Source organism: Castor canadensis, chromosome 17 (assembly GCF_047511655.1).
Source record: "Castor canadensis chromosome 17, mCasCan1.hap1v2, whole genome shotgun sequence".
Lineage (NCBI taxonomy): Eukaryota > Metazoa > Chordata > Mammalia > Rodentia > Castoridae > Castor > Castor canadensis.
In genome coordinates this window covers 3922560-3941879 of record NC_133402.1, presented here as the reverse complement: position 1 = coordinate 3941879, position 19320 = coordinate 3922560, and the positions used below count along the sequence as shown (strand labels likewise).

General features: G+C 54.7%; 2 protein-coding genes across 11 annotated transcripts in view; one reads left to right on the top strand and one right to left on the bottom strand.

Annotated features, from left to right (window-relative positions):
* Positions 1 to 4114: 4114 nt before the first annotated feature.
* On the top strand, positions 4115 to 10612 carry Ubald1 (UBA like domain containing 1). Its single transcript, XM_020176065.2, has 3 exons — positions 4115 to 4367; positions 7582 to 7644; positions 8073 to 10612. The coding sequence occupies exons 1-3, from the start codon at positions 4248 to 4250 to the stop codon at positions 8421 to 8423; spliced, it is 534 nt and encodes a 177-aa protein (XP_020031654.1). The 5' UTR covers positions 4115 to 4247; the 3' UTR covers positions 8424 to 10612.
* A 3681-nt stretch (positions 10613 to 14293) lies between these two features.
* Positions 14294 to 19320, bottom strand: part of C17H16orf96 (chromosome 17 C16orf96 homolog) — a 47147-nt gene continuing 42120 nt past the window's right edge. For 7 of the 10 annotated variants that reach the window (XM_074060215.1, XM_074060214.1, XM_074060219.1 and 4 more), the window contains 2 exons: positions 17344 to 17424; positions 14294 to 16486 (listed from right to left, as the gene is read on the bottom strand). In XM_074060215.1, coding sequence (XP_073916316.1) covers positions 16272 to 16486; positions 17344 to 17424 — 296 coding nt within the window. In that variant the 3' untranslated portion in view covers positions 14294 to 16271. Of the gene's footprint in view, positions 16487 to 17343; positions 17425 to 19320 lie in introns of those variants that run through there. The other 3 variants (XM_074060217.1, XM_074060222.1, XR_012443271.1) reach the window with 3 other exon arrangements.

Genomic DNA, 19320 nt, shown 5'->3' with positions numbered 1-19320 from the left:
CGGACCGGACGCCGCGGCGCCCCGCCCCGGCCCGCAGCTTCCTGGGAAATGAAGTCCGCTTGGGCAGAAAGCTCCGGGCTTGGGTGCCAAGAGCGCACCTGAGCACTACGTCTCCCAGAATGCATCGCGCGCGAGAGGCCAGACTGGGACAAACCAAGAGACCCAGACGGAGGGGACAGCACTCTGGCCACGCGAAGATGGACCTTTCTTTCGCGGCCCCAGCTCCGGGCTGACCCCGGAACTCTCAGTCCGTTCATAATATGTTCGTATAGAGACCCTTCTAGGGAGGCAGCGCTTTCTATTTGTCCCCATCCTAAAATCTCTCTCTGAGCCACCGTGGGTGACTCCCCTCTTTTCCAAGGTTCATCTCACGCCCTGGCCGGCAGAGGGCACACCTTTACCTGCCTCCCAGAAATTGCTGGGTGGCCCCAAGCCTAGGTGGGGCGGTGCTCACACAGGAAGCAAGCTCCTGCTTGGATCTTTGTCAGGAGATCCTGGAAATGCAAATGAACAAGATGAGGAACTTGTGTGACTATGAGGAAAGTTCAGGTCTTAAGAGTACTTTTTTTTTTTTTTTTTAAGCTCTTGTTTTGAGATGGGGTGCCCCTGAGTAGCCCAAGCTGGCTGGAATTCAAGATCTTCCTGCTTCAGCCTGCCAAGTGCTGGGATTATAGATGTAAATTACACACCCAAGAATTTTACCGAGCGCTTATTTGTCCATAATCTTGCTGAGGGCCTTGCACATATTTTCTCACTTAGTTCTCTACTGTTAAGTTCTCTTTTTTTTTTTCTTGTTTTTATTTATTTATTTTTAACAGTACTGGGGATTGAACCCAGTGCATGCTTAGCAAGCACTCTACCACTTGAGCTATCCCTCCAGCCAATAAGATCTGTATTTTCATTCCCAAATTACAGAAGAGGAAAGTGAGGCTTGGTAGAAATAGCCCTACTCTGCTTGCACAATAAATTGTAAAGCTATTTACTATTACCTTAGCACTCCCCCTCCTCTCCAGAGACAGAAATGTACCAATGTGCCAGATGTGAAGTCTCCTGCCCCAGGATGGATGAGGCGAAAGCTATTACCACCCAGTGTGATCTTTAAAAAAAAAAAAATCGTTTCCATTGAGTCACATAACACACTTACATATGCATACATACATGTATCAGTGCTGTATTCAATTTACTGTCCTTCTTGACCATGGGGGGGTGGAATCCTGAGGACCCTGCAATTCCAACTGAAAAACAGCGTAAGAGTACATCCTCCCTGTGGAGCTTGAGCAAGGGCAGGCATGTCACTTACTAAACCTTTAACTTTTTTTTTTTGATGGGACTGAGGTTTGAACGCAGGGATTCATGCTTGCTAGGCAGTCACTCTACCACTTCACCCATGCCTCCAGTCCATTTTGCTTTGGTTATTTTAGACATGGGGTCATCAGAACTATTTACCCAGGCTGGCCTCACAGCAATCAACCTGATCTCAGCCTCCAAAATAGCAAGGATTATAGGTGTGAACCACCGGCATCTGGCTGTTTAAACATTCTTCTTAAACGTTTGAAGCTTTGAACTTGAGGTGTCTCAAAGCTTCTCCAGCAATATTTTTCTGTGCTTATCTACACTCATCTGGGGAGACAGGCCTTTCCTGATTTGGTCCAGATTCCACTATCAACATCTTGCATGATTCATTTATTTATTCACCAAATATTATGTAGCTACTATGTGTCAGGTGATGAGTTAAACAGAAGGAATAAAATGGTGGAACATGCTAGACATGGAGCCTGCAGGCTAGTTTGGAAACAAGACATCCTCCATTGACTGGCCTCCTGAACTTTGGCAGGCACCTCAACCTCCCTGGCCCCAGGTAAGAAAAGAGTGCAGTGAAAATGCCTTCTCTCCTCCCTCGACCCACCTCTGGCTCTTAACTGTCAGCTGGTCCCACTCTGCTAAGAAATCCAAAGTCCACCCTCCTGCAGGCTCATCCTGGCTGAAAACAAGGTTGTTTTTTCCTTCCCTGCCACCCCTAGGAAAACAAACTGGCTGAGGTGGAAGGAAGCAGAGTGACCTCCACCCCTGCAAGGGCAAACTAGAAGAGCTCCTTCGGGGCTGAGCAAGCCACCGAATCTGAATGCCAGATTGTACAGCCAGAATCCTAAGGCTACCCAGAAGTGATCCAGATGGAGGCAAAGGGGTGAGAGCTAGAACTGCCATCAGCAGGTCCTGTGCTGTGCCCCTCACAGTCATTAATCCCTGCACAACGGTGGTGGCAGAGTGTAGCGCTCCACATAAGAAGAAACTGGGTAAGCTCAGCGTCAACCCTGACACCCAGGTCTATCTGGCTCCCAAACCTGCCCACCTTCTGCCACACTTTGTTGCACTCCCCCTGGCAACAATGGTATTGGATATCATATTCGCTGTCTCTTACTGTGGTCTTCTCTGTGCTGAGTGCTTTGCCCACATTAACTCAGGCACATAATACTTTGCAGAGATAAGGACAAGCAAGATAAATTTAAATGCACACACACACACACTCACTCTCTCTCTCTCTCTCTCTCTCTCTCTACCATCAGGGTATACAATACAAAATTAGGGCCCTGAGTAATTCCCACGCAGCAGGAAAGTGGCTGAAACCCCATGTCCTCTGGGCAGATGGCTTCTACCAGGGCTAAGATGCCGGTCTAGAGAAGCTCCCCTCCCTTTCCATGGACCAAGCTCTCAGCTCTACCCTCAGAAGTCTTACTTTTACCTCCCCAACTCTTTGAGCTGAGTTCTTCAGCATCCCTACCCACATTAGGACTCTTCCCCATAGGAAGTCCCCAGTCCCCATAGGACTCTTCAGTCCCCGATTATCCTCCTCCCAACAGCCAGTGAAAACGCCTAGGACTGAGGGACCCACGTAAGGCTCCCCCAGTTCCCAGAAATCGCCACCATCGCGACCACAGTGATTTTTAATACGGAACAAGGGATGAGATCCATTAAAACCTTCCCACGGTCATTAGCCCACTTCCAGGGCCTAGCTGGCTCCCTTAGAACATCTTCCACTTTAGGAAGGCTGCATTTGTCCTTGAGATTTCTGATACACGCCCACCTACCCCCTTCCTCCCCGGGGGGCCAGGTCAGAGCCAAGCGCAGAGGTAGGGCTCGACAGAAGCTCAATGAAACGGGAGCCACGGAGCGCAAAGAACCAGGTCAAGGTCACTCAGTAGGAGGCCAGCACCAGGCCTAGCCACAGCCTCCCCTCGGTGACTACTCGCGCTCCCAGGCAGCGAACACACAGCTCGGTCGCTCTCCCACCCACGACGTCAACCGGAAGCGGCATGTGCTGGGCTGTAAACACTGCCCGCAACGCCCCACCCCCGCTCCCGGTCCCGCCCCCACCGCCACGTGATGCGCCCCCGCCCGCCCCCACCGCCGCCTCATTGGACTACCAGCTTTGTTTACCTTATATGGCCAGGTCCTAACACCCTGCGGCCGCCCATTGGTCGAGGTTCGACCTCACTCAGCTGACGACACTCGCGGCAGAAAGATGCAAATAAACCAGAGCATTCTGGGAATGAGAGTCCGGGGCCCGCTCCGGAACTGGCTCCTCAGGGTCCTGGTGTCCGCTCCCCCTAACTGATTTTGCGTGGGAAACTGGCACTGCAGGGAGGAGAAATAAGGTGACAGTGTCTACTGGCTTTGCCAGTCTGTCCCTTCGCCAGACGCTCTTCGGGTGTAGCAGTTCGAGAGCCAGGCAGAGAAGGGCGATACGAGCGTACGGTCCTGGAGGCAGTGACTTGGAGCGAGCGCCTAGAAAGGGAGACTGGTTCACCGAACTGTGTATTTGTTGTCTGTGTGCCAGACCTTCGAGACCTTGCGGCCTAGGGCCAAAATTCCTGAGACACCCCCCCCCCACAAACACACTCTAATAGGAATCTAACACGGGTTCAGGGGCCTAGTGTCGCGGCATTTGCGCCCACGGACACCTCCGAAGCCTCTCATCGCTGCTTGGGCCACGAAGGGCAGTGCCTGGCCCGGCACACTTCAGTTAGCCGACACGCCCTCCCCGGCCCCGGCGGCTGCGGCGGCAGCGGGGCGGGGGCGTCGCGGACTACAGGTCCCAGCATGCCCCGCCGGCCGCCGGGCAGCGAGGCGCGGTGAGTCAGAGCGCACAGTAAATATTTGTATTAGCCGGGGCCGGCTCGCTAATGGTGGACGCGTGAGGCGGAGGCGCGAGCGCGCAGGGAGGCCGGAGCGGGCAGCGCGGCGGCACCATGTCCGTGAACATGGACGAACTCAAGCACCAGGTCATGATCAACCAGTTCGTGCTGACGGCGGGCTGTGCGGCCGATCAGGCGAAGCAGCTGCTGCAGGCGGCCCACTGGCAGTTCGAGGTGCGCGCGGGGCCGGGGACGGGCGCGAGCGCTGTGGACACGTGCCGGGGTGCGGGCCATGGGCTCCACCCCACGGCCGGGCCCGGGCTCCAGAAACGCCGCGGCCCCCGCGGTCATGATGGGGACCACCCGCTACCCCCCCCCCCTTTGCCCGGGTAACGGCCGAGGGCGGAGCGGAAGGCCGGAAGGAGGACGCCCGGGCCTGGCGGAGCCGTGTCGGCGGGCGGAGCCGCTCGGAGTGAGCGGTCCGAGGGTCCGTGTGCCCGGTGGGCGGCCCCGGCGTGTGTGCACACGTACATGTGCATTTGTATTTACGCACGCACCGAGCTTCGGCGTCAGCGGGGCACATCGAAGGTGCTGGGCATATCGAAGGTGCTGGGCATGTGGGCGCGCGTGCGGTGGTCTGGTGGAGGGTATGCGTGTGTCATGTATGATGAGCACTCAGCGTGTACGCGTGTGGCGGGTCGGAGACCATGGCCCTATCGGGTGCGGTGTGTGTACACACAGCGTGGAGTGTATGGGCGGTGTGCTCAAGCCCCACGCTACGGCGTGGGGATGCGCGTCTGTGTGCCCCGCTCCAAAAGTGTGGTGCCTGCGGGCTCGCGTGTGGGTCCTGCTGCTCCGGGGAGGGTATACACGGTTCACTAGCTTTCAGATCGTCAGGAGAGGAGGTGGGGCTGCCCCAGTCTGCCTCGCTTGACCTATAGGATAGTGGTGCCCGCGCTGTTAGTGCCGCTGTAATGCCGCCCGACCCCCTAATCGTGGCATCAGGGCATGAAGCCACAAACCGTCCCAGGTGTAGGGTAGCAGCCTGAGCCAGTCTGGTAGTGTCGGTGCCCGGCCTGGACCCAAGAAGCTGGTTTCGCAATGGGAGCCATCCCAGGGAAGGTGTTTGGGCCTCCAGAAAGAACCAGGAGCCAGTGTACTCAAGGTCAGCTTCCTGGGGGTGAGGTGGGGAGACAGTGATCCTTGTACTCCGTTTCTTTCCTTGCTAACCACCTTCTACTTCAGGCCTCTGAAGGTCTTCACCCAGGAGAGGAAAGGTTGCTCTCTCTAACCTCAGTTTTCACACCTGTATCTGGGAGCGGAGCTGTGTGAGTCAGCCTGTAAGGGCTGATGGACCGCTCTCTGCCATGTTCCCCCTGCAGGCTCACCTGGAGGAATTGAGGGATCCTCCCGTTCCTCGGCCCTCTCCAACAACCCTAAGCAGCCCTGTCTGTCTCTGGGGCTGGATGTGGCAAAACTTGCGAAACCACATTCATGGCAGTTTGCTGGAACCCCATGCAGGGCTCCCTCTCTCTGTGCCTGGGGCTGGGTAGGCAGGTGTCCCGTGGGAAGTGGACCCTGCATGCAAGACTCTCAGCCCATCCCTCAGACCGGGCACCCAAGCTTCCTCCCTCAGGCAGCACGGGTTGAGTTGAAAAAGTAGTTTTGAAGATTGGGGAAAATGGGTCCAGAAGGGGCAGGAGCATCCTGCAGGGCAAAGGGGCTTCAGTGACTCCCAGGACCCCAAGAGCGGAGCCTTGTTGCCTTTGATTTTGAGTCTGTTTCACCATCTGTAAAATGGAGGACACTGGGTAACAGTGGGGTGTGAACTCCCAAACCTCTGGCCTCTGTCTAGGAGTGTGAGAGGGTTTCTCATGGTTAGCCCATCCCCCTCCATGCACACTTCCCTCCTGGCTGTCAGCATCCAGCAGGCGGGTGTTTCTGGGTCACCTTCTCAGATTCAGGTGCTAATGGGAGCAGAGGCTGCAGGGGGAGGGGACCTCCACTTAGCTGGGCAAGTTCTCAATGGAGAACTCACACCCGGTGGCCTTTGGGGGACTTCTGGGTGTGTCATCTGGGTCTCCTGGGCTGCAGTTTGCAAAATGAGTCTGAGTAAGGGGAACAGCAGGAGAAGCTTGAAGACCAGATCTCATGCCTGGACTCCTACGCTGTGGTCAGGGACACTGGGTAGGGTCTCCAGCAGAAAACTCCTAGAATAACTCTCTTGAATTACACACATATTCCCGAGGGCAAGACCTGGGGGACCAGGCTGGGTTTCTGGGTGTGACCTCAAGTGGGGGAGGGGCCGAGAAGTTGAGCTGGCATTGGGCAGCATAGGCTGGGGGACTGGCCTGAGTTGTGGCAGTGGCTCCAGGGCCTGGGACTTGGCAGAGTCCTGGAGACCCCTCACATACTTGAGAAGCCCCCTTACCCAGCACTTCACAAAAGCAGCTGGTTCCCTCATTTCCAGCAGGGGCTCAATGCAGGACACAAGCAAATGCCAGCACCTCCTCCCTCCCCTGGTCAAGCAGCAGCTCCAGAGGGAGCTCTTCTGGCTCCCCTTTCCCTCCACCCTCCTTGGCCAATCCCCAGGGCTCTGCCTCTGCTTTGTGCTAACGAAGTGACCCTGAGCAAGTCACTTCATCCTCTGTTTCCCTGTCTCTAAAATGAGGATGCAGGTCCCGGCCTTTCGTAATGATGGTGATAAGTGCACTGTTCTGATGGAGCCCTGCTCTGAGGGGCAACACCTTGCTCAGTGTGTTAACCACCTGAAGAGAGCCTGTGGGGTACCATGTGCCCAGCATGAGGTCCTGTGGTGGGTTTAGTTAGGTGTGTTCTCTTGCTCGCCACCTAAGGACATTCCTCAGAAGGCACAGGCGAGTGAAGCCCAGACCTTCCTCCCCAGGCTCTCCAGCTGCAGTGTGCTGAAATAAGGAGTTCACTGAACCTGGAAGTCTCCTTTTGATACAGTTGGAGAGGCTGAGACCCAGATCAGGCAGGGCCATGTGGTCAGTCAGAGGCAGAGTTGGGCTGAGAAGCAGGTTCCCTTGGCTCACAAATGAGGAAATTCAGGCTCAGAGAAGCGTCAATGATGACAGAGCAGACCAGGATCTCCTGAACCAAAGGCTAAGGAAGGACTAACTGGGCTAGTTAGGGGCCACACAGCCTTTCCTGTGTGACAGGGTGAGGGCACTCCCTGTTCCCCAAACCACAGTGACTTGGGGGGGTGGGCACAACTCTGCTAGCCAGAGGCAGGAGGCAGACAGTGTTGTGAGGGTGCTCACTATCCACTGACTGAGTTGCTGCCCGTTCCATGGTGCCTCCTGGGACAGCAGTGAGGATTGGGCGGTGACAGCCACACTGCTGGTTTCAGCTGTCTCAGCCTGCCCTGTGCCACTGGGCTGACTGGGCAGGGTCGGGAAGGTGAGCACAGCCTTTCTCCCTGCAGACAGCCCTCAGCGCCTTTTTCCAGGAGACCAACATCCCCTACAGCCACCACCACCACCAGATGGTAAGTGTCCCCTGGAGACCCATAAGTGGCTTGGGTGCGAGAGGGTTGTACACCAGAAGGCTGGCCCTCCTTGATACCAGCCAGTAGGAGTGTGGGCTCGGTGGGTAACCTGAGTTAAGCTGGGCCTGGGAGGTTGGTCTCCTGCTGTACAGTAGATTGGTACCTCTCCTGCTAGAGCCTTCCAGGGATGCTGTGCCAACCAAAGGGGCTGGGAAAACCTGGGGGCCCTGAGCCAGACAGCATGAATCTGCCATCCAGGCCCCCTGGGGAGGCCTAGTCAGTCCATCCCCATGCCTTTCCCTGTGAGCCAGAGCAGCACAGGTGGCTCCCGGTCACTGCTGGGCACATCTCTTCAGAGGAAGCAGAGGCCCGGAGGCCCTCCCACAAAGGGGTGCTCAGCTCTCCCTCTCTCCTTTCTTCCCTCACAGATGTGCACTCCCGCCAACACCCCCGCCACGCCCCCCAACTTCCCTGATGCCCTCACCATGTTCTCGCGGCTCAAGGCTTCTGAGAGCTTCCATGGTGGCGGCAGCGGAAGCCCAATGGCCACGACAGCCACTTCGCCCCCGCCACACTTCCCCCATGCCGCCACCGGGAGCTTCGCAGCACCCAGCTGGCCAGCTGCAGCCTCGCCCCCAGGAGGCCCACAGCACCAACAGCCGCAGCCGCCCCTGTGGACTCCGGCACCCCCTTCCCCAGCTTCAGACTGGCCACCCCTGGCCCCCCAACAGGCCACCTCAGAACCGAGGGCCCATCCTGCCATGGAGGCAGAGAGATAAGGGAGGCCCCTCCCCCCTCCCGGAGGCCAGGTCCCCGTGGGGCGGGGGAGAGGATATCTCCGCGGGCCCCTTCACCCCTCTGTCTGCACCCCTGTGCCCCGGAGCCCTGGAGGGGAGACTGGATCTAGCCAGGCAGGGATCCGTCTTGTGCCAGCATGCACAGCTGCACGCACGCAGCCGCCCGCATGGACTTGGCTCAGAGTGGCTTGGGTGCCTGGAGGACAGCACCTCGGAGACCAGACAGCCATCCCGCGAGGACTTACCCGCCCCGCCCCACCCTTTCCAGGGTTGCCTCGGAGCATCGCCTGGTGGAGATGTGGCTGGCTCCTGGCGTGGAGCGTCGTGGGGCCAGCAGACCTAGACCCCCATCCCGGGAATGCAGAGCCTCCGCATGTGTGCGTGTAGCCGTGTCTGTGTGTGTATACGTCCGTCGCTCTTCAAAAAGCAACCTAGTTTATGGGGCAGCTGGACTTTGCATGTTAGAGTGAGCCCCGAACCCCTTGCCCGCCGGCCCCTCTGCCCAGAGCCCTGCTCCCACCCCACGCCCTTGTCAGCCAGCATTGCTGTTCCTTGCAGAGAATAGGATTATGGGAAACTCCAGGACTCTTCGCGCCCTCTCCCAGCGCGTCTTGCTGGGACTGCCTGCATGCCACCCCCAGAGCCCAGGGGTACCCAATCCCCACTCCGTTCCCCGCCTTTTAACAAAGAGAAGAAAGAGTTCCAAACCACCACCAGGCTCTGTGGTCTTGCCTCATGTCCTGGGCTCTGCGGCCAGCTGCCTGTGTGGAGGACAAGCCACCCACTGGGCTCCATGCTGCTCCTGCCTCTTGCCATCCTTGCAACCACAACGCGCTCTAGAATCTTCCTACCCACCTAAGACTTTCAAACTGTGACATTATTTTTCTGGACTGTTCCCAGAATCCCACCCTTTCTGTCACCCTTGCTGCTGCTAAGCTGGACAGATCTCAGCCCCAGTTTTGAATAAGTAGGACTAACAACTGCCTCCATCCTTGGCTTCACAGAGGACCTTTCTTCTTGGACCTCTAAACCCAGATCTAAATGCCTGTATAGCAGGGGAGAGAGAGTGAGGCAGGATGCTACAGGAGGGCATCTCTGACCTCTTGAGTCTTCACTCTGGGATGGAAGAAAATTCTCAGGGAACTTCACTTCCACTCCCGGAAGTGGTAGGAAAAAGCTTTGCAGAGAGAAGTGTTATGGTTGTGGGTATCTGGACCATCTCTGGCCAGATTGCGGAGGTGGCTGTGTCAGCCATATAGGAGATGGCATGTGGTCTCAACTGTACAGTGGGAGACTGGGGAGCACTGGTTCTTAAATCCCTATGTGGCCTGTAATGGACCATACCCTTACTAAAAGTGGGGTTGGAGAGAGATGTAGGGCCCCCGAGCCAGAATCTGAGTCTAACAGGAGCCCCTGGCACCAAAAGGTCACTGAAGTGACTTCTTATGAAGTACCCTCCAGCTAGGTACCTGTGGTTCATGCCTGTTACCTTAGCTATTTGGGAGGCTGAGATCTAGAAGAACAAGGTTCAAGGTCAGCCCAGGCAAACAGTTATCAAGATCCCATCTCCAAAATAAAGTAAAATGGGCTGGAGGTGTGGCTCAAACCAGAATGTCTGCTTTGCAGCATGAAGTCCTGAATTCAAACCCCAGTCCCACCAAAAAAATTTCCCTCCAGAACATTAAGTGCTGCAGCCAGTACTGGGCCTGGGGATTTTGGGTGGCTACATTACAGCAGAGGGCACTTTTGGTTCCTGTAGGGCCAGCCTTTCCCGCCTCAGTGGTAACATCTGGGACTGGGTAGTCCCTGCAGTGGGGACTGCCTTGCACACTGTGGGGTGCCCAGGAGCAACCCCAGGGGTGGTGATCAAAGCTTTGCAGATACTACTGACATCCACTAGGAATAGTGTCCCCATTGGAGGTCCCCTCCCCAGTCTTGGGGTTCTCATACCTGCTTGCATAGCCCAGCAGACCTGAGGTTCCTGCCCTCCCCTCCAAGTTCCTCCCCCACATCTGGTGAGAGACTGTCAGATGGTAACAGTGATCCATCTGCCTCTGCTTAAAGCCGTTCAATTTACACTTGAAAAGGTGAGTTTTATGGTGTGATGGTTGTACCTCAAAGTTGTTGCTAAAAATAAAATAGCTCCCAGGTGATTGTGAGCAGCTGCCTGACCCACCAGATTCTGGATCCCCAAATTGAGAGCATGAGGGTCCCTTGGGTGCTTGTTAAACACCCAACATGTCTTGAAGGAGGGCCCTAGACAGATTTTCAGTAATGTCCCAGGTAATGTTAGAACAGCTGGCAGGGCAGGGTGAGAACTGGGGCTGGTGTTTCCAAGCAATGTGGAGACCCTGTCTGGTGTGCTTCCAGGCCTGGCCTGAGTATCATAGACAAGGAAGAGCTGCAAGAGTGAGCCGGGATTGACTCCAGGGAACCAGAAGTGGCCCACAAAGTAGATACCGCATGTCCCAGAACTTGGAGCCTTCTATGGCGTAACCCAGCCCTAGAAGTTGAGGCACAAAACTGAAAGGCCAGAGACAACCCATGTTAAATAGGCTGACTAAAGAGCAGACGGCTGCTGGGCACCAGTGGCCCATTTCTGTAATCCTGGCTACTTGGGAGGTTGAGACCAGGATGATGGTGGGTCAAGGCCAGCCTGGGCAAATAGTTAACAAGACCCCATCTCCAAAATAACCAGAGTGAAGTGGACTGGAGGTGTGGCTCAGGTGGTAGAGTGCCTGCTTTGCCAGCATGAAGCCCTGAGTTCAAACCCCAGTTCCACCAAAAAAAACCCAAAAAGCAGATGGCTAAAGTTCTGGCAGAACAGCCTCAATTGCGGGCTGCCCTTGGCTACGCTTCATCCTGAGCACTGCCCGGGAGTTGCTTGGGCACAGGAATACCAGCCTTCTTGCTGTGAAGCCCACTGTCTCAGAGCTGGTCACTTGCTTACTAGACTGGAGCTCTAACTGGCTTCCGAGAATTCCACTGACAAACACCTCTTGCAGCCATGACATTGCCCAGTGTGCTTAAAGCTGTGTGTGTGATTCTCGGAGAGGACGTAGAAAAGAAGGCCTGCCCTCTGTGTGACCAGGCTGTGCCTTTTCTGTCTGCTGTGGTGGGGCCCTTACCTCGGGGGCTTGCAAGCCCCTATGTCCTCCAGTGTGCTGTGAGATTCACACAAAGTGTTGCACATTTTGTTAAATGTTGCCCAACATTTTAACATCAGAAGGGTTTGTGTGAAAAGCCTGCTTATCTTGAAAAACTGGGACAGTTGGTCCAGATGACGTTAAGGCCCCCTAGTAGCTGGAGCTGACAGTCATGCTGGGGACTTGACCCCTGCTGGGCTTGCCCCTTCAGTTCACTGGTTGCATGACAGTCATTTCCAACTGCTGTCTCAGAATGAGCGGGAAACTCGAGATACCTCTCTTTTCACCCAGAGCAGCTGCAGGAGAAAATACGCCTGCTTGGTGTGGTGGAGAGGCACTAGGTCCCATGACAGGACATACAGCTGCTTTTTGTGGCAGGCAGGGCCCCTCAGCCTTAAGGAAGGGCTTGTTCTCCTGTGAGACTCTTGGACTAGGGGCCGCGCCCAGGGCCGCTGAGTGCCCACAGGGTCCCAGCCAGAGTTCTCTGAGAACACACTGTGGCCAGCCCTGAAAACCAAGCTGTCCCTGAGGCTGACTGTGGCCCTGGAGTTGTCTGAGGGACTCTTCACAGCAGCCTCACTCAGCAGAGGACAGATAAGTCCTTTGACTAAGTGTGCCTCCCAATGTGGGGAGACCTGTGTTAACCAAGATGTAGGGCCTTGTCCAACTCCTGCATTTGAAAAGGGCCAGTTCATGGATTTCAAATAAGTCTTAAAAGAACATGCTATGTGACTGGGCATGGTGGTGCACAGCTGTAATCCCAGCTATGACAGAAGCAGAGGTAGGAGGATTGCAATACAAGGCCAGACCTGAGCAAAAGCATAAGACCCTATCTGAAAAATAACTAAAGCAGGCAGGCCAGGTGTCGGTGGCTCACACCTGTAATCCTAGCTACTCAGGAGGCCGAGATCAGGAGGATCATGGTTTAAAGCCAGCCCTAGGCAAATAGCTCAAGAGAACCTCCCTATCTCAAAAAAAAAAAAAAAAAACACACAAAAAAGGACTGGCTGAGTGGTTCAAGAGGTAAGAGTGCCTGCCTAACAAGGTGAGGCCCTGAGTTCAAACCCCATACTGCAGATAAAAAAGAAAAAACAAAAACTCTTTGGGGATGGGAGAGTGCTGAGTCCCCCTGGGGTGGGCAGAGATGGGACAAGTTCAAGAAGGCCCAGGTTTGTCTTTGGCACAGTAGAAGGCACTGGGGAGCCTGTGACAAAATCCTGCTCATCTCACCACTCAGAGATTAACAAAGCTGCAGACATCGTGGGTCATTTGATCCTGAGGAAACCACCAGAAAGGAGAGCCTCTCCACATACACTGCCTACAGCCCAAATCCATGAAAACTCAGAGGTCCCACCAGTCAAGATGGTGTGCCAGGGGCCCAGCATACCCCAAAAGGCTTTCCTTCTGAACTTCCCCCCTTCCAGCTGCAGCCTCAGGCACCCGGGGTGCATCTGCAGGGCGGATCATCTTGCCTGGAGCGCACATTTGCTGTCGTCATTAGTTTCTATCTTAGGTTAATGAGTTTGTGGTCTTAGACAGAAAAATGTTCAGCGACCTTTTGCTTGCTCGAAGCAGAGTGTGTTGGGCTGAGCTGGGCTTGGCAGTGTGGGGTGGTCACTGAGTAATAACAGCTCTGCCAAAGGCATCCTCCTCCCCTAGCCACTCAGCTACTCAGCGCATTTGTGCAACCCCTCCAGCCTTCCTCCACACTGGACCAGTGCACCTCAGTCTTAAAGTCTGTGTCCTGGGCAGACACAGGACCTCCTCACTCCTGGGCACACCAGAACCATTGCTCACCCTACCCACAGTCCAGCCTGGACTTGCAGCTACATCCTAGGCCAGGCCCTGCCTTCTGACATGGAATTCCACTGCTTCCTAGTGTCTTTCCCTGTTGTGACAGGGCAGATCATGCACCCTGCTGAGGAAGGTGCCCAGGGTAAATGGAGGAGGGCCCTGGGTTGATGCTCTCTTTCCCCCTCCCCAAAAGGCGTGCAGCTCCCCTAGCCCCCACCCCTGGGGACAGTGCTGTTTTGGGATTGATCCTCCTAGCTGAAAGTCCCCATTTTTCAAGCACCAGGAAAGCCTGCTCAATGCAGCCCTGATACATTGACCTGCGGGGGGGCTGGGGGGGGGAGCGGGTCTCTCCTTGCTTCCTGGGCTGTAGGAACCAACTTAAACCCTGATTTCTCAGGTTTGCAAACCTGTGAAGTGGACCCAGAAGGCAGCTTTGAAGGGACAGGGTAGGAAGAGACCGGGAGAGCAAGTGCCTGACCCTGAGGACCAGGGAGAGTCCCTGTGTGCCCACATGCAGGGGATGCAGCACAAGGACAATCTGACCTGAACATCCATCATGCTGTCCCCACCCCCACCCCCACCCCCCACCTGCCCTGGGACACGGCACCCAATTGGTGTGACTTCCTGGGCAAGACCAGAGAACTGGGACCTTGCTATATGATCCTGGATCTGTCCAGATCCCTGCCTGCCCACCAGCAGCTCAGGGTACATGACTGCCTTGGGAAATGTGACAGAAGAGGAAGGACTGTCATGGCCTCTGCTGACCCAGCCTGGGTGGTTCTGGGCAGGGGCACTGGGAGGCTGAGCTTGGGGGTAGCAGCCAGAGGACAGACTAGCAAGTCTCCCTCCCACATGGAGAAGGCAAGGCCACCCTCTGTAGGGGGTACCGGGTCCATAGGCCCCTCATCTGTGTTCAGAAAGGAGGAAGACTTTATTCTGGCCACAAGTTGGCAACAAAACTCAAATGTGCACAGGGCAGGGGTGGGCTGGGGCTGCGCCAGCCAGGGCCCCTGGAATGGCCTACAGAGGTGAGTCGCTGGGTCAGGAAGAGCTTGGCCTTATTTGGACACAGTCCTTGGAGAAAGAAAAGATGAGTCAGGCTAGAGGTGGTCTCAGGTAAGGAGGGGCCATGGGTACCATTAGAGACAGGCAGGCATGCGGCATCTCCAGACACTGATGGCCTCCTCCACCCCAACCCCTGGCAAACCTTGGAGTCCCCATCCTCCCCACTCCCTCCAGCTCACTCCTGGGCAGTGCTTCCCGCCAGCCCCCAACTCCCCCTTCAGCTCAAGGACCTAGTGGCCCCTGGGGTGGGCCACAAATCTGCACACAGGGCAGTTGTTTTCATGCCTGTGAAAGGGGCAGAATGGTCAGCAGGAGAAAAAGGACACAGGGAAAACCGGACATCAAGGCAGTGAGAAGGCAAGAGAGAGACAGTGACAGGCATTAGGTAGTACAGGTGGGACTGTAAACCACTGGAAGAGGAAGGAATAAAGCTAGAAGGTCAGTCAGGTGCTGGTGGCTCTCGCCTGTAGTCCTAGCTACTCAGGAGGCAGAGATGAGGAGGATTGTGTCTCAAAGCCAGCCCGGGGAAATAGTTCATGAGACCCTATCTCGAAAAAAACATCACAAAAAAAGGCTGGTGGAGTGGCTCAAGGTGTAGGCCCTGAGTTCAAATCCCAGTACTGCAAAAAAAAAAAAAAGGTAGACGGTCACAACCCCAGCAGAGACGGCCACGGGCGAGCCCTTCACTCCCCTCTGTGTTCGGAGGCTGGCCGCTAAGTTGCCCCAGCAAGACGCTGTGACTGCAGTTTGCTCTCTTTCTACCAAATGCACAATGCACAATCTGTGAGCCAGGGAACCTACTGGCCAAAATGGATTTGTGGCACCCCAGCCCTGGAGGGGACCCCACAATTCTGGACTACTCTAGAGGCCCCCCCACCAGTTTCTTTGTGGATTAGCCAAGGCGTAAGTAAAAATAATACAGTTTGTGACAGTAATCACTGGAAGAAATGATCAATGTAAAATGAAAAGGATGTACACAGTGAGATTTGGTTCCCATGAGAAAACTGGTCTGAGTAGAAATAACAGCCCCCAAGTAAGATGTGCCGAAGCAGGAGCTGTAGCAGAAGTGATTCTGGTGGCATTGTCTCAGCACAAGACCAAAGAAAAGGATTGTTGGTTTGCTTTTTTCCTTTTTCTTTTCTTTTTTGCCTGTACTGGGGTTTTGAACTCAGGGTCTCGCTCCTGTGGTCCATCACTTGAGCCACAGATCCCCAGGTCTTCTTTTGTTGATACCAGGGTATCTCTGGGTAGCCCAGGCTGGCCTAGAACTGGAGCTCCTCCTGCCTCAGCTTCCCAGGTGCCAGGATTACAGGTGTGACCACTACATGTGGCTTGGAAAAGGAACTGTTTTAAATCCACTTTGTGCTGTATAGAAAATTGGTCAAGGAACTCAACTGGCTCTGTGGAAATTTCACTCAAGAGCTGTGTTGTGCCAGGTGCTGGTGGCTCATACTTATAATCCTAGCTACTCAGGAGGCAGAGATCAAGAGGATCACGGTTCAAAGTCAGCACTGGGCAAATAGTTCACGAGACCCTATCTCAAAAAAACCCATTACAAAAAAAGGGCTGGTAGACTGCCTCAAGGTGTAGGCCCTGAGTTTAAGCCCAAGTACCACAAAAAAACCAAAACAAAACAGAACAAAAGTTGTGTCGTCCAAGCAAATGTCAGATAAGAAAGACTGTGTTGTTATTTATATGCATCAAGTTAAAACAATCACTGGTCAACCTAGGGGGTCCCCTATGCAGACCCCTGCCCTATGTCCAGGGCTCCTGTACCCTTTCCTGGGAGCGGGGCACCCAGTGGGGAAAGGCCCAGAGTGGGGGCTCACAGGTGGGTGGGATCCTCTGCAGGCTGTGTACTGGCTCGGGAGTCGGGGTGCTCAGATCTCATGGGCCTGGTGGATCCTGGGGCATGCTGGGGGTCCCTTGGGGATGGAATCAGCAGTGGCAGCAGCGGCAGAAGGGACAGCGGCCGACGCGTCTCGGAGGACGGAGGGTGTGAGACAAAAGAGCTGTCACTGATGCGAGGACCCAAGGCTGCTGATGGGGGCAGGAGAAACCTGTGCTGATTTCTGAGAACATTCCCCAGAGCTGCTGGCCTTATGGGATTCGCCCCCCCCCCGGGGGTGAGGAGAAGCCCAAGCAAGACTGGAAGTGCTTCATGGGTCATGGCAGAGCTGTGACTGCACCTCCCTGGTGCTAAGCTTCCTACACTTCCTTGGGGGGAGGGAGAGCAACTTAAGACACAAGACTTCAGGAATGGGTGCCAGAGTACAGCACAGCACCCAAGAGCACATGGGGCTTGGAGTCTGCGGGGCTGGGGCAGGTCGCTGGGCCTCAGCTCCCTTCTCTTTGGGATGGACTAACAGTGCCACCTCAGAGTTGCATAAAGAGAAGAGACCAGAAAGGAGGAAGTGCTCTGTAAACTGGAAGGTGCCCCAGAAGCCTTGGAGTATAGAAAAGAATTGATCCCCACTCGGCTCAGCTCCTCCCACCGTGGCTCTTGGGACTAACACCAAAAGGTCGGGATAGTTAAGTGGGCTTCTTTGTCTCACTGCTGCAGCCAGGTGGACCCCTAGAAATAGATGTCTTGCCCAGGCTTCTGGGATTGTGCCTGGGGCCAGGAAGTTCTGAAAGGTGAAGCCAGAGCCTAGGATAGCTGGGGGTTCCATGACCTCTTTTCCCCAGCCAGGGAGCAGGGGATTTGGTGAGGGCTACACCAGGGGAATTCCCAGAATTCTGGTGCAGTGCAGGTGAACAGGTAGCTACCAGATGGGGACAGTGAAAGTGGAAGAGGTGAGACAGGCTGGAGGGGTGAAAGGAATGGGCTGGGACCAGGAGGGATGGCAGACCTGCCAGAATCCAGGTGAGTCAGGGCATCGGGGACAAATACTTACAGGAATAGGTGGCACCAGTTGAGACACTGGAACGCACTCGGTCACTCATGTTTTTAGCTGGGAGACATGGGATCTTCACAGCTAAGAGGAAGAGACCCAAACCTTTAGAGACTCTTCCAGCGTTCTGGACTCAGCATCAGGCCCAGCCTAATCCACACTACACTTTTCACTCTGGGGGACCAGAGGCCCAACCCTCTCTACACCAGACCCTGCCTGTCTAGAGCCCCTGAAGGCTAAAACGGTGAGATAAGGCCTTTGAACATCTCCAGGTCAGGGAGGAAAGCAACAATTAGCATAACACACAAGTGCAATTCAGATAGGACTTTATGGTTTAAACATCTAGCAGGGTTTTTTTGCTTTGGGTTTTGGTTTTTTGGCAGTACTGTGGTTTGAACTCAGGGCCTTATGCTTGCTAAGCAGATGCTCTACCACTTGACCCACCCTACCACTCCTTTTTGCATAGGGTCTTGCTTTATGTCAGGACTAGCCTGGACCTCGATCCTCTTATTTGTGCTTTCTGGTGTAGCTGGGATGACAGGCTTGGGCCACCCCCACCAGCCAGTTCTGTGTGTGTGTGTGTGTGTGTGTTTATTTTATTACTATTATTATTATTTATTTCTTTTTTTTTTTGCAGTACTGGGGTTTGGACTCAGGGCCTTTTGCTTGCTAAGCAGGTGCTCTACTGCTGGAACCACTCAGACAGTTTTGGGGGTTTTTTGTATGTTGGGTTTTTTTTGAGATAGGATCTCTCAAACTATTTGCCTGGGGCTGGCTTGGAACTGTCATCTTCCTGATCTCTGCCTCCTGAGTAGCTTGGATTACCGGCGTGAGCCACCGGTGCCCAGCTGTTTATTTTTTGAGACAGGGTCCCACTGTTACCCAGCCTGGCTTTGAACTCCCTCGCAAGTAACTGGGACTATAGGTATGAACCATTATACTCAGTGCTCTAGTAATTCTGCCGCTATTCCTGCTGGGGGTCAGACTCTCATAATATCCTCATCCCCCACCTTCCTGTCTTCACCATTTGGTTTTTTTTAGGTAAAATTCACACGTTAATTATTTCAAGGGCACAGTTCAGTGGTGTGCAGTACATTCAGTGTTGCCCACCGCTTCTACCTAGTTCCAAGACATTTTCATCTCTCCCAAAGGAGACTGCATTCCCATTAAGCCATCACCTGTCCCAACCCCCAGCCAAACCACTGGGGACAAACACTGACTCATTTTGTCACGACTGACCTATTCTACAACATGTGACCTGTTAGGCTTAGTGTCCTTCACTTCTGAACCCAAAGCCTCCTCGCCATCTGGCCAAGAGTCACCATGACTGTGACCAGCCACCATCCCAATGCCTGGACCCCTGAAAGTGGGACCTTATGTGGCAAAGGGGGTTTTACTGAGTTAAGGATCTTAAGATGGGGGATTTTCCTGGAGTGTCCAGGGGTAATCACAGAGTCCTTACAGGGGACGGAGTCAGATGTGACAATGGACACACAGGCCAGAGGCATGCATTTTGAGGCTGGAGCAGCTTCTGGAAGCTGGAAAAAGAAAGGAATAGCCTCTCCCCTGCAGTCCTCGGAAGGCAGCACCTTGATTTTTGCTCAGTGAGATTGATTTCAGACGTCCAACCTCCAGAGCCAAGGTAATAAACTTGTGCTGTAATCCATGACAGCAGCCACAGAAAGTGAATACAGGGTTGGTTCTAGCTGGGGAGAGACACAAGTGGGCATGTTTTTGGCAGTTCCCTCTGCTAGCCAGGAAGATGGAGCTGGCCAGGGGTCTCCTTCTTCCTCCTGCTCTGCAGCATCCCTTGGCCTCCTCCTCCAGCCTGACTCCCCCAGCACTTCTCCTTTCGTACCCTGAGGCTTCTCTGAAGGGCCTACCCACTGACCTTGGCCTTGAACACCCACACTTCCTGCTGAGAGCAGCACTCGGGGGCGTTGTCTTGCACAGGGCTGGATTGCAGACGACCACAGCATC